General features: G+C 33.0%; 1 protein-coding gene across 9 annotated transcripts in view; it reads left to right on the top strand.

Annotated features, from left to right (window-relative positions):
* Positions 1–14369, top strand: part of LOC125067963 (DENN domain-containing protein Crag) — a 29760-nt gene that overhangs the window by 3247 nt on the left and 12144 nt on the right. For all 9 annotated transcript variants that reach the window (XM_047676906.1, XM_047676913.1, XM_047676910.1 and 6 more), the window contains exons 3-12: positions 4261–4425; positions 8468–8707; positions 9358–9445; positions 10844–11003; positions 11597–11788; positions 11991–12092; positions 12627–12799; positions 13149–13240; positions 13326–13447; positions 14184–14286. In XM_047676906.1, coding sequence (XP_047532862.1) covers positions 4261–4425; positions 8468–8707; positions 9358–9445; positions 10844–11003; positions 11597–11788; positions 11991–12092; positions 12627–12799; positions 13149–13240; positions 13326–13447; positions 14184–14286 — 1437 coding nt within the window. The remainder of the gene's footprint in view (positions 1–4260; positions 4426–8467; positions 8708–9357; positions 9446–10843; positions 11004–11596; positions 11789–11990; positions 12093–12626; positions 12800–13148; positions 13241–13325; positions 13448–14183; positions 14287–14369) is intronic.

Raw genomic sequence — 14369 nt, 5'->3', positions numbered from 1 at the left:
CATTGAAGTTTTATTAATACAATTTTTATAATATTTATATTTATACCTGTTGGTAAATTATTGATTCTTTTGAAGTAGGAAATCTATAATAATATATTGAGCAGCACTCGAATGTGTGAAGACTTCATAAAATTAAATTAAATACATTAAAATATATACTAAAAAGTAAAAAGTTTAGCGTAAATTTATATCTGAATACTTAAACGAATATTAAAAAAAAACACGACCATTTTAGTGGGTGAAGGTGAAGGTCTTGTAAAACGAACGAAATGTTTTTGCGTCACGCTTTAAGTTACTGTTTATTATTCTAGTGAATATAATAAAGATATTTAATTCCTATTTTTCTAATGACGACTTAATGTTATATGGTACGAGCGTTTTTAATTCAATTTAAACTTTAAACTAAATTACTTCACACTGCAGTACTATTCTATAAGTAGAACTCGGAATAAATGAGTACTCACTTCGTATCTCACTAAATGTGTATATATTAAATATTCTGATTCAACGAACCTTTAAATATTATAATTATTGTATAGTCAATGTCGCTTATCACTTCCTGACATCGATCGAGTTCTGCGTCGGGTTTTGAGTATATTCCTAAAGAATATCTTTACAGCTCATAAAAATAATGTACACAGTGCAAGATTTATCGAAACGATGTCGAGTGGCATCGACTTTATAGTGACTGAGTGTTTGAATTATCTTATATTTTTTTCTTCATTGTGATTTATTGTAAACACAACATTCTCTACTAATAGTATATTATTTTTCTTTAATTCAGTAATTATTAGGTTATCGATTTAAAGTTGGAAAGGTTACATATTAATAAATAACGTCTAGATTTATGTCCAGAATTATTAAAGTTTACATAAGGTTATACCTTCGAGACCAGTCTATACATCGGCATACATTACCTTATGAAGCAGAAGTCTAGGACGCAAGGGGACCTTGATTCGCGCGACAGATGAACCAGACTTAAAAAGATAAAAAAAAAAGTTGTAAGTCCAGTTTACAGTTGTCTGGTTAGACTTTTAGAGCCATTACGCACTATCGAACTTACCAACGTGAACGACCTCAAATCCTATACAGTAATCTCCCGTTCCAGTATAATATAATCTATATAAATATAAATGAATATTTATGTTTTTTCTCTATACGTTATTGGTATACCATTCATCCAAATGTAATCAAAATTTGGTGGGTTCTGTGTTTGCCCTGGAGGTTCCTGACGCAAAAAAGCAAGACTTTTCGTTACGCTTATTCTACCCGGGTAGCTAGTCATTTATAATGATTTTAAAGGTAATACTAAATTATTATAAGTCATCCAAAACTTTCGTTTCAATGATAGGGCTTATTGTAGCAATGCCTACCAGAACACTAAATAGATTTTTTTATCGGACAGCCTCCGTTAGTCTCGTAGTCTTTTGCTTTATGAGTCCCGAATATTATATTTAGGTAGTTATTTATATTATCTGTTACATATGATGTAAAGTTAGGATCTTTTGAAACTGCGTTATGTTTATGTGATTATATTTAGTCCCACAACAACAGTTGGATTAATTTGGTCGGTAATAAAATATATATATATATATATATATATATATATATATATATATATATATATATAAAGTTAGGAGAAATATATGTAAGTTACGATTTTTTAGGTTATTATAATTTCAAAAAAAATCTGGCCATAATTGTAGCTCTGTACAAGTCAAAAGTTTTTTTTTTTTTTTTTCAACTTCCGAATACCTAAAACTGTGATGCAAATTTTATAATTATGTTCGAGTCGAGCTATTGTTCAGAACTTCGATATCTGAGTTTCTGGAGACATACAAAATGAGAGCCAAAAGTTCAAATTATAATAATTTTCAAAGAAGTTTAAATTTTATTCATCGTTTAATATTAATACACTCAGGACTATAGTTTTTACCAAAAAACATAATAATATTAATTTTCGAAGACCATATGTATATTTTTAATATATGACCTGCAATTTAAACACCAACAAAAAAATAATTTATGCTTTTGAATCATCTATTTTCAATACAATATCAGAATGTAAATGTATTCTAACGCGATAAGTTGGTCACCTAGCTCGTTTTCTATTTCTATTTAATAATCCTATCAACAATGTTACGTAATACATGTAACAGCATTATAATTTCAACAAAATTACATTCTAAAAGAATTTTCAAGTCGTATGGAACTTTATCACACACCAATTTTTAATGCATAATAATAACAATGATGGAAATAGAAGTATTAAATAATAATTGACTACCCGTTGTCGGGGTTTTACCTGTGATGTGATAAATGAAAAAATGATGTTACTGCTTGTTTCAATTGGGTAGATTCTAGGATTAGTCCGTTCAAATAAATAGTATAAATTAATACAGATTATTAAAGACGTATAGTTTTAACAGAGTAAAATAGAGCCACCGAAGTATCCTGGTGGCTGGGAATCAAATCATTGTCTTTGAAAAGGAGGGTCGACGTGCGGCAGAAGTCGGCCGTAAAATTTTGTCAAATCTTTTCTGTTTCATGCAATTCACACAATGCGCCGACCCCAAATAAAAGGGCAAACGGCGAATGGCATTTCAAATAAGGGCCCATAGCTTGCCCTATAATTATTATATATAATTAGGTATATATATTATTTCTACTCTATGTCTGTGGGGTAAGCGAACGATGAAATGCATGATTGTAAAATAGAAATGGTGAAAGAACACGATCTAAAAATAACATTGACAATTGTATATCAGTCAGTTCCAGTGATAAAGTTCAACAAAGGTCGCTATTGATTGACCCTCTCTGATTCATATTTATTATCTTTGATGGGCCTTGAATGAATCTTTGATAACTTAAAGTAACAGGAAAGCCAGTTAACGACATGTGTTCGATTTCATATTGATGTTTATTTTATAATAATATTGCACTCTATATAAACTTAAATCTTTTTCACTATAATGCTCAAAAAATCTATGAGGTTTAGTGTTTAAATAAAATTAGTGAATATAGTAACGAACTATTGACGATTGACCAAATGTTTTTATTGCTATATTTACCGGGTAGGCATACGACTCCACCTGATGGTAAGTGGTTATGGAGTCCAAACGTGAAGACGGCCTGTACAGTCAGGAAGAATGTAGTGTCCTAGCCGCCCTCGCCATGGTCACGCCTCCTTTAAAAGAACCGAGGTTATAAGAGGAAGGGAACACTTGCATGGTAAAGAATTACATTTTTTAGCGATACATCAAAGAAAAGTGTTGCCTAATTTCTTCGAGCGCGATGAAATTGATGTCACACTTAGGCGGTGACACCGAGAGCCAGCACGCGTAGACTTGCGAAGCCAAGGGGACGCAGGAATTACAGAGAATAATCCTCAGGGCACTCACCGTGATATAGTCGATAGAAAGCGCTTAGTGCCGCTATCTCTCGACGCAATTGTAAAGTTATATCATTTACGTTACGTTATATCATTATGCATAAAATGATTAAAATGAAATTATAAATAAATATTAGACATTGTAATACAAAAATTACCAAGCGCCATGAATAAGAGAGCGCTGAAGAGAGTATCAAATTATTTGTACGTGACAAACAACTCAAGACGGGACGAGAGAGTGTGCTGTGTACTTGCGTTGTTTTTTTTGTAGTCAACGTCGTTGGTTACACCTATAAAATATACTTAATATGGGTGAAATGATTAAGGTGTGTATACACTAGGCTTTCTGCCTCAGACCTATAATAGTATTGAATACAGTCAAATGTGTAACCAGCATTAACAAAACCTAGAGGCTCGGAACGTTTAATGTAGAATGCATTATTTATTCAAGGTATATTTCCAGCGACCAATAGTGCACCCGCATATCTATTTTATATTCTCTTTGTATTTAGAATATAATATCCCTATAACACGTAGTATTTTTTGTCTATCAAACTTAACGATTGTTTTTACTTTACGTACCCGATGGGATATTCATCGCAAAACGCTGTACCGTTGGTATTTTACTTATAAACATAAGCTTAAACACCGATTTCCATGTTTCTAACTTAAAAAATAATCAATTCTTTTATAAACTTTCATCCCAATTTCACCCACTTCGGATGGATTTATCATACTGTTTAGCAATACAAAATAAAATTATAAAGACTACAAATAATATACATAAGTAACAATTTTTTTAATTAAAGACTAATTAAAAAAATGCTTTGTGTTCAAAGCAAATTACTCATTAGCATGTTTTGTTGCAGGCGTTATATTCCCAGATCTAGGAGAAACGGTGCCAAATGGGTACGAGATGTTAGAACTGACTCCGACGGGGTTACCTGCAGATCTGAACCATGGCTCGATGCGATCACCGGAATGCTTCCTATGTTTGAGGAGGGGTCGAGACAGACCGCCTCTTGTGGATATAGGTAATATGGAGTTCTTTTCTTAGTAAATATCTCTCTTTGGGATAAGTCCACCTTTGTTCCATTATTTACTACATTATCAGCTATTATCATGTCTAATATCAAAAAATTAAGCAAATGAAGAAGTCATTGAAGTGTTGTTATATGTACAAAATATATATACATATGCCAGCTTGGGTGCATCAATTGTCAGCATACGGGCGATGCATGCGATGGCGTGCAACGCTCTACAATTCTTACAGTGTCTGGTTCTATAACCAGAGATTACCACATATTATAACCAGGCGGCAAATTTGCAAGCCAGCTATCCTACTGTAATATGTGTGATATGCTTTTACTTCACACATTATTAATCAGAAATAAAACAACAAGAAAATATTTAAAAGAGTCTTAAGGAAATTTATGTAAGACAATTAAAATCAGTATTAAATAATCTGAACTTGAAACTCCTAGTGAATCTCAAAGGAGCAGATAAAACAATAAATCCTAGAAGGTCAGGCGCACAGATTGTCTATTATATATAGACGCCGCACCAATTAAATAATTTTAAACTAACGAAGTTTATCAGCATAGCTAGGGAATTCCTTATGTGTTGATTACAAATGTGAGCTAAGTCAGATAAGAATCGTTTTCGAATTAGTTCTAACCGTTTTATGTAAACGTCATAATACGAATTCCAAAATATACTGCAATATATTATGTTCGAGAGTGTTAAATGAAAATAAGTAATACTCCACTATGTTAAATATTTACAAAAATTGCCTCAATATCTTGTAAGGTTTATTTGTGTATCTATATGCAAATATTTCAGACTGAGGTGGTTTAATGTGAAAAAAATATTTATTTTTAGTCGAAACAAAACACGGGTCATTGTTTTTATTATAGCCAATTGTACTGCTTCGTGGATTATAACTATATATGTATGTCGCAAAATAAGGAAAGAACCGCAACTGCAGTAGAACCTCGATTATCCGAACTAGTCTCGGTCCAAATTGTTTCGGATAATCGAGGTTTTAATTTAAAATGTAAACAATAGACATATAGCTCTCGTTATATAAATAAAATGTAAATGATAAAATAAACCGTTCCGTCACTTTAGACATAATTATATACTTAGTATTTTTGAAGAAGCGATCGGAATTAGCATTGCAAAAAGCAAGTTATTACATAATAATGAATAAGACTACGCAACCATTACAAAAGTAATGATAGTGTAATTTGGAATTAAATTTTATATTTGAAGAACAACTAATAATTAGTGTTTCTGTAATCACACTGAATGCAATATCTGCTTCTATTGTATATATCTTTGCTAAGGCTTAGAAATATATTTACATTACAGAATCACATTCTATTTCTGATAGACTCGTTCGGTATGATTTTTTATTACCTTTAAGCATTTCGAGCACAGAAATAACAATATATTAATTTTCTCAAAGAATCATTGAGGGGTATTAAACCTCTCGAAAATATTTTTTTCGACAAAGCTTTATTAGTTAAAGCTTAGTGGGGATTAATGTCGTTTTTCACTTAACCGCAAAGCAGACGTTTTGACATTAAGACCGTCTCTGAAGTATACTATAAGGATTCTATTATATCAATGAAAGGTAAAATTATAAAACAACAAACAATCACCTATTTAAAATAAACAAGAAAACTATATTACTTATACAAATACTTTACGTATTTTTTATATATAATAAGGTATAGTATAAATATTCGAATATACACTTAAAACTGTTGAAAACAAAAAGTGAAGCACATGCACTCTGAGAAACCTTTTTAGTTATTTTTTATTAAGGCTGTTTGTCCACTGACTTTTGCGTCCTTTTTAAGTTTCGTTTTATTTTGTATTGTATGTTGATTTTTGTTGGTTCCGTTCCATTCGTAAAAGCCTTATTCCAAATGGTACACATAGAAAGAGTAAAACACATAGAAGTTTTATTTAAATAAGTATATCATATAAGTAATAAGTTTTCCGTGCCATCCAATTTGTATGGATTAAATATGTCACAATGTAATTTCTAACTGGCTTTCTCGCGTAGCAAATCCCATGTGCTGTTACAAACTTGGAAACGCAACGTGATTTTGAAACATTAATATGATGACAGCAAACATGATAATATCATACAATGTGTGCAATTTTTTATTGATTTAAATTATGCATGTCATTGACCTTTCAAGTATTCATTTTAAGTAGTGCAATATTTTCTTTCATTATTTTTTTTTGGACTTTGTTATCTTTTATCAACGGCACAAGATTGCAGCTAGCTGAGGTCCAGTATGCATTGCAATGCATGATTAAATTTGTTTTTTTAAATAATACCCATTACGACCTGTCTTATAAAGTAGTCTGTGACCGAATGTGTACCAATTATTGTCAGCGATCGGTTGAACGGTATTGTAGTTGAAGTGCTTCAGCGCCATACCGGCGAGTTACAAAGAAATATTATAAATGTCCATCTAAAATAAAACATCGTCATGAAAAAATACACATATACCCAACTATCATGGTAATTGGCCAAACGGTTTCGGAAGTCTTTATCTCCAGATTTAACAGCAATGGATTTTATATGTAATTTATTTCTTATATAACTTTTAAAAAAGCATATTTTGATATGAATAGACCAGAGGATATTAAATATCAAATTGCAAAAATGACCGCTGAGAATTTAATGTTCTAACTTTTTAATAGGGTTTATGTTCATTTATTTATTAAAATTGATAATTATTGAATTGCGTTTAATTCGTGAAGTATCGATTATTGAAAGTTCAGAAATGTTTTTAACTCAATAACTATTGAAGGTTAATTTTAGTTCTTACCGTTTTTATTCAAAAGTTGATTGACCCCAAAATAATGAATATTGGGGGTTCATTTATAGCGTTCATTCCGTAATTTTAAATTCAGCAGTGATATAGTGATCTAAGAAATGTCGGTTCTTGAAACGATAAATTATTATTATTGTTTAACCCGTCCATAATATACTCCAATAAAAAAAAAAAAAAACAAATAATTCCTATCTTGCTAAATATCTTACTTGATCTGACTTACGCTATGAGAGTTATCCTATTTTTAAATAAATTTCATTGAATTACGCATGAATAATCACGTGTACTAATATGTATCGTTCTGATTTCTAATAACATCAGGAGGAAGATCTTGGTGATGTAATTAAACCTGAAATAGTGCTGATGAGAACTGCTCTACTGGTATATTTCAAAGTGACAACTTTTTTATTTTAAAAATCTGATGCGTTAGTAATAAGGAATGTGAAATAACATGGAATTCATTGTTGCAATCATTCATTGCAAACATCATTAAATATATATATATATCCCGCTGAGTTTCTTTCGCCGGTTCTTCTCAGGTCCGAGGTGCTAAATTCCGAACCGGTGGTAGATTTTTGACTATCAATAAGCAAGTGTAAACACTTCTGTCATATTCAATATGACTTTGATAGAATTGAAGTTTTTACATGATATTTATTCGATAGAATTCCTCAGATGAGTTGCTTTAGAATATTTCCAGTTAAAATGTTTTAATTGCAAATATTTTTCAAATATTTTAATCGTGACTAACTTCGTCGTTTTTTTTTTTAAAACCACAAAAACTTTTTGAGTTCTTCTGCACATGAATAACATCTCGTCATTATCAATCTAAAAATCCTCGGGCGTAAACATCTAGCTCCAAATATTCTCAACAACATATATCCCTCGATATTCCAGCCCCGTTTAGGCCTTATCATCATCCTCCTGTCCTTATCCCAATTTTACTTGGGGTTGGCGCAGCATGTCTTCTAAAATAATAATGAAATCATCTATATGATGACCGGTCAGGAACTTTTCCGATTTAAAAAAATATTTTAAGACAAATGCCTAAATTTAAATGATCATTTTAACATGGAATATTTCATATATACCTATGATGTGCTCATCCGCTAAGCTACCTCCCGTGTGTACATTGACATAGCCCCTGGATAGCTTAGTTTTATCGATTTTTGATGATGAAATATTCCTTCTAATAATTATATATATATTTTTTTAGGTGTCATGTACGATGGGAGAGAGAGATTGATGGCAGATGCTGAGATGGTTCTGGTATCCGTCGGGGGTCGACTCGCCAATGTAAACAATTCTACAGCGAAAACATTCATAACGTACAGACGCGCTCATCCCACTGCGCCTTGCAACGCGCTCGTCGTCGTCGACGTGTGTGTCATAGTGGCCAGCAGGGGGGAGACGCCGCCTCATGCCTTTTGTATGATAGCCAAGAATCTTAATAAAGGTATGTTCAATTTAATTTATTCAAGATGTCACAATTATACCTAATAGATATAATAATCTCCTGTCTATTAACCAGAATAATTATTTAGTATTGTGAGTTACAATTAATGAGCGATTGAATCCAATACTATGGATGACAAAAGGAAGTTGGGCTTGATATTCAATGAGAGCAATGTATTCGGTACTGCATTTTTTTACAAACTATATAAATTATAGTATTTTCCGACTTTATGGACTTACATCCCGAGTACTAATCAAATAATCGACTAATAAAATTGACGATTACTTTTAACTAATAAGTCATTTGTAAGTCCTTTATAAGTCCTTACATACCTTTTTTTAAAATAATATTATATTTATATACAAAAATTTTCTTTGTCTATCAATTATCTTATACCTATGAAATAAACAATATAAAATTTATATTTAAATTCGGCTTTTGCAATTTTGGAGCGACAAATGATGATTTACAAATTTAAAAATATCAGTCAAAATACGATTAGAAAAGGTGTATAATATTTTTGCAAGAACAAAATGAAATATATTGTATATAATGCATTCTTAATATGCAATCGTATACTGTCCAACCACGTAATAAACATTTCGTTATATAATCTGTGATAAGTATTGTAAAGTTGTTTTAAATGGCAGGTTTAATGGGAAGTGATGTATTCCTTTGCTACAAGAAGTCAATGAACCGTCCGCCGCTAATAGCCTACAAACCAGAAGTACTATTTAGGTAAGATAAAAAAAAACATAATTTGTTTCATAGAAACATACAACAATATGTTTAAAACACAGAACAATTTTTTGAATAGCTAGTAAGAACTTTATATCTAATGAGATACATACATACTTATATGTATGCTTGTTAGCTACCAGGTACTGTACATTGTTTTATTTTAAATATATTATTATTTCACTGTAATGTGTTCATATATTATGTTTATTGATGCCTTGTACACCCCTACCTCTTTCTATATCTGTTTCTTTCCTCTACCCTAAGTTTGCCTGGAAGAGATCGCTGTTTAGCGATAAGGCCGCCGCTTGTGCTTAAATGTGATTCAACTTTATGTTTACTGGTGTACAATAAAGAGTATTTTGATTTGATTTGAACTTTTAATTTATGCTGTAGAACGGTTGTTTTTTTTAACTGGATATGGTCACTCGTCTCTTTTAAGTCCGAACATACATATACAATATAAACATAGAGTATGATACGGGTATATTCTGTACCTTTTAAACGCAATCAAGTTTGATAAACGCCTTAGGCCTCGTAACTCCACTAAGGAAATCGTAGACCTTTGAGAGCACAAAGCGCAATTAACACTAGGGTTTCTCCTCGAATTGAACACCTCGTGTCGGCCGTTATACTGTATCAATGAAAACGGAGAGTGTTGAATGAAGCGGTGTTACATTTAAAACAAACGCTAATTGAAATAACTTTCACAAAGTGCGTTTGTAATTAACGCCTCACGTCGCTAAAAGGTTCTGTTTAACGAACTTAGTCACACTGACTGCCGAGTTTAACGCAGTATTTTAATTGCATTAAAAATCATATTTCTATTGCTAAAGGCGCTTTAAGCGCTTTTATAAAGTGCTAAACTGTATGAAGTTGTTTTGAACAGCGCTTTAAGATCATAGTCTTGAGTTCGTTTCCGCTTTAATCTTTAAGATTTCTTACTTAATGAGCTAGTTTACGTGATTTTATTTTTCTAAATTCGTGTTTGAGTTCGATCTTTACAAATATAGTTTTATACACATTACATTAGCAGCCTGTAAATTTCCCAGTGCTGGGCTAAGGCCTCCTCTCCCTTTGAGGAGAAGGTTTGGACCATATTCCACCACGCTGCTCCAATGCGCGTTGGTGGAATCCATATGTGGCAGAATTTCGTTGAAATTAGACCCATGCAGGCTTCCTCACGATGTTTTTCTTCACCGCCGAACACGAGATGAATTATAAACAAAAATTAAGCACATGAAAATTCAGTGGTGCCTGCCTAGGTTTGAACCCGAAATGAACCCGAAATCATCGGTTAAGATGCACGCGTTCTAAGCACTGGGCCATCTCGGCTAGTTATATAGATTTCGATAAAATAAATAGCGATATATTGTTATGATATACATCTTTTTCTAGGTATCCAACAGTCGATCGACGTAGTTTAGTTTTTCCGACGTCCGTGCCTCTATTCTGTTTGCCAATGGGCGCTACGTTGGAACTGTGGCCGAATAATGCAGCGTCACCGAAGCCGGTGTTTTCTACCTTCGTGCTGACAGTAGCCGATGCCACTGATAAGGTATTTAATCATATTAATGAATACAAGTTAAAAAGGTTTGTTGTTTTAATATAAGATAAGTGAAAACTTTTCATGTAAACTTCTGCTTGTGAAAAAATGAATGTTAATTGTTTTTTAATTATAAGTTTACTGAATACTATTGATGTTAATGTGTTCACACACTTCTAGCTTAAATAACCTCTGACAGAGACTCGTTTAAAAAACCGTTAAATCAACTTATCAGTAATCATTCTACCGCCAAGTGCCAATACTCCTAAGATTATTGATTAATTTCAAAAATAGGCGCGGAAAACATTGTATTCGTTTTCATTGTTGGCGGCTGAGCACTTCTAAGGGTATGTGTAATCTGGTCCAGTGGATAGAAACTGGATAAACAGCACTCAGTTTCCATATCTTTAATTCTTGTTGAGAATCGTTTATTCCCACACATGTATATTCATCAGACAGAACGAATGACTGAGCTCCATATATTTACCTTCGAAGACATTTATGGTTTGCGTCTACTTTTACTATATTCCACATTATAATTTTATACATATATGAGAGAGACGCAATCGTAAGGCTCAGGTCTAGTAGTGTGCGACGTGGCCCAGGTGTACGGGTCGGCGGTGACGTTCTACGAGAGCTACTCGCACACGCAGCTGAGCGAGTCGCAGGCGGAGCAGCTGGGCTGGCGCGCGGGCGTCTCGCACGGCACGCACGCGCTGCACGCCAACAAGTGCATCTGCCTGCTGTCGCGCTGGCCCTTCAGCGACACCTTCGAGCGCTGGCTGCTCTACATACTGGTGAGGAGACATCCCTCGCGACTAGCCGTCTACTGATGATTATAGTATAATCTTCATGTAACAAATGTGTGTTACTATTTTCAATCATATCAGAAATTATTAAAACATTTAGTACTTTCGTCAATTTAAAAAAAAATCTAAATTCTGTTATTTTCGCATATGATATTATTCACGTCTAATTAATTACATTATTTGTTCACAGGAAATGTCATGGAGTAAGGAACCCTTAAATATACCGATCGAACGTTATATAACACATTTGTTAGAAGAAGTGCCCTTCCCCGAACCGAGAATATTATTGCAGGTAAAAAATATACAATGTCAAGATAATTTTTTAACAGTTGATTTTTGTAAGCTGTCATATAGTATAGTTCGCGTCATGTAACTTTGCTGCTCCGAAGTTTGTCGGATAAAAAGTGGAGCATGGATTTGGTTTGTCTCTGTCGCTCGTTTATTCACAATGCTTGCTTTCATCCCCCTCACTTATTACAAATCACGGATTCTAATTAAACAAGATCATAGTCGGAGAAATATCTAGTATGAAAGACGATAGAATTTTTTTTATAGTAATGTCTAATAAAAAATTTCTGGAGACTTGTATTTATTTAATATTAAATGCAGGTTATTCGCTTATAAAAAACATACAAGGTACTTGAAAAATGCATTACTTATCAAATTCTAGTTTTAAAACGGCAAAGTTACATGACAGAAACTGTATGTTTCGTCTGTTATAATTTTTTTAGAAAATTCAATGAATTTTCACTTGCATTTAACAAAAAATTAGGTATCACAATATTATGAACATAATGATTATCTAATATATATTCTCTCTATTCAGTTGTCACCGACGAACCCCCACGATCGGGTCATCGTGACGTGCCGTGAGGACCAGCCTCTGGTTCGCAGCGGGGCCGGCTTCAGACAGCTGCTGCTGAACCTGGGACCTGACAACTGCCTCCTGCTGCTCGCACTGGCCATCACCGAACAGAAGATACTTATACATTCATTGAGGTTTGAATATTCTTCGTTTATTTAAACTATAGCGGTAATCTATTTTAAACGGTTCCAAATGCTCCCGACCGATAAAAACATAGCCCTATACCGATTTTTCAATGAAATTGGTTTTTAGATTAAAAACCATTTTAACTCTAGGTATCTTATGTCACTCACCATTGAAATACCTACAACTTGTAAATATTAAAAGCTTCATGTGTGTATTAATCAATTTTTAAAGATTTCTGATATTAACTGTTTGAGTTCATTAAATATCTATCTCCCATATTTATAATGTTAATATTCTGGAATACAACAGTTTCTGTATCATTATTGAATAATTAATACATTTTTTTAATTTTTTCAGGCCAGACACGTTGACTGCTGTATCGGAAGCAGTTTCAAGTCTCCTGTTTCCATTTAAATGGCAGTGTCCATACATACCTCTTTGCCCTTTAGGTAAAACAAAAGCATCAGTATAATGTTTGTTAAAGTACATTTATTAAGTTTGTAACATTTAACGCATTCAAAATATTTTCTTTAGGCCTAGCGGAAGTACTTCATGCGCCGTTGCCGTATCTTATAGGCGTGGATTCGAGGTTCTTTGACCTTTACGAACCACCACCGGATGTCACGTGCGTCGATCTCGACACTAATAATATTACTGTAAGTTTATTGTGTATTCATATTTGTATTTGATCCATTAACACGCCACAATTTTTATTTAATTCAAATCCTATCTCTTTTCACCGAGCAACAATAATTAAGGCTGACTCACTTATACAATAGAATACTTATATATAAAAAAAAATATATATATATCCCGCTGAGTTTCTTTCGCCGGTTCTTCTCAGGTCCGAGGTGCTAAATTCCGAACCGGTGGTAGATTTTTGACAATCAATAAGCAAGTGTAAACACTTCTATATTGAATAAAGATTTTTGACTTCGACTTTGACTTTGACACGTGCATTGTTCTTAAAGTTCTGTGTAAAATTATTTATTTGTATGTTAAAACAAAATTTAAGAGTCGAGATGGCCCAGTGGTAAGAACGCGTGCATCTCAACCGATGATATCGGGTTCAAACCCAGGCAGGCACCACTGAATTTTCATGTGCTTAATTTTTGTTTATAATTCATCTCGTGCTCGGCGGTGAAGGAAAACATCGTGAGGAAACCTGCATGTGTCTAATTTCAACGAAATTCTGCCACATGTGTGTTCCGCATTGGAGCAGCGTGGTGGAATATGCTCCAAACCTTCTCCTCAAAGGGAGGCCTTTAGCCCAGGAGTGGGAAAATTTACCGGCTGCTAATGCTAAAAAAATGCTAATGCTAAAACGAAATTGACTGTATTTCGATGAATTACAATTTATATTTAATTGTAAAATAAATTTGTTATTTACAGATATGTGAATCCCAACGACATATATCGTTAAAAATTCTACCGAAACGACAAGCGAGAACGCTTCGCCAGACACTTGAACAGTTATTTTCAAACATACGACCCGGTAGGTTAAATGCACATTTATGTATTGTAATACATTTTATTGTGTTTTACATATCATTATTATTATACCTAAATATTAATTAT

Source organism: Vanessa atalanta, chromosome 12 (genome assembly GCF_905147765.1).
Source record: "Vanessa atalanta chromosome 12, ilVanAtal1.2, whole genome shotgun sequence".
Lineage (NCBI taxonomy): Eukaryota > Metazoa > Arthropoda > Insecta > Lepidoptera > Nymphalidae > Vanessa > Vanessa atalanta.
Note: the sequence above shows the minus strand (reverse complement) of the source record. Positions and strands in the feature narration are given on the sequence as shown.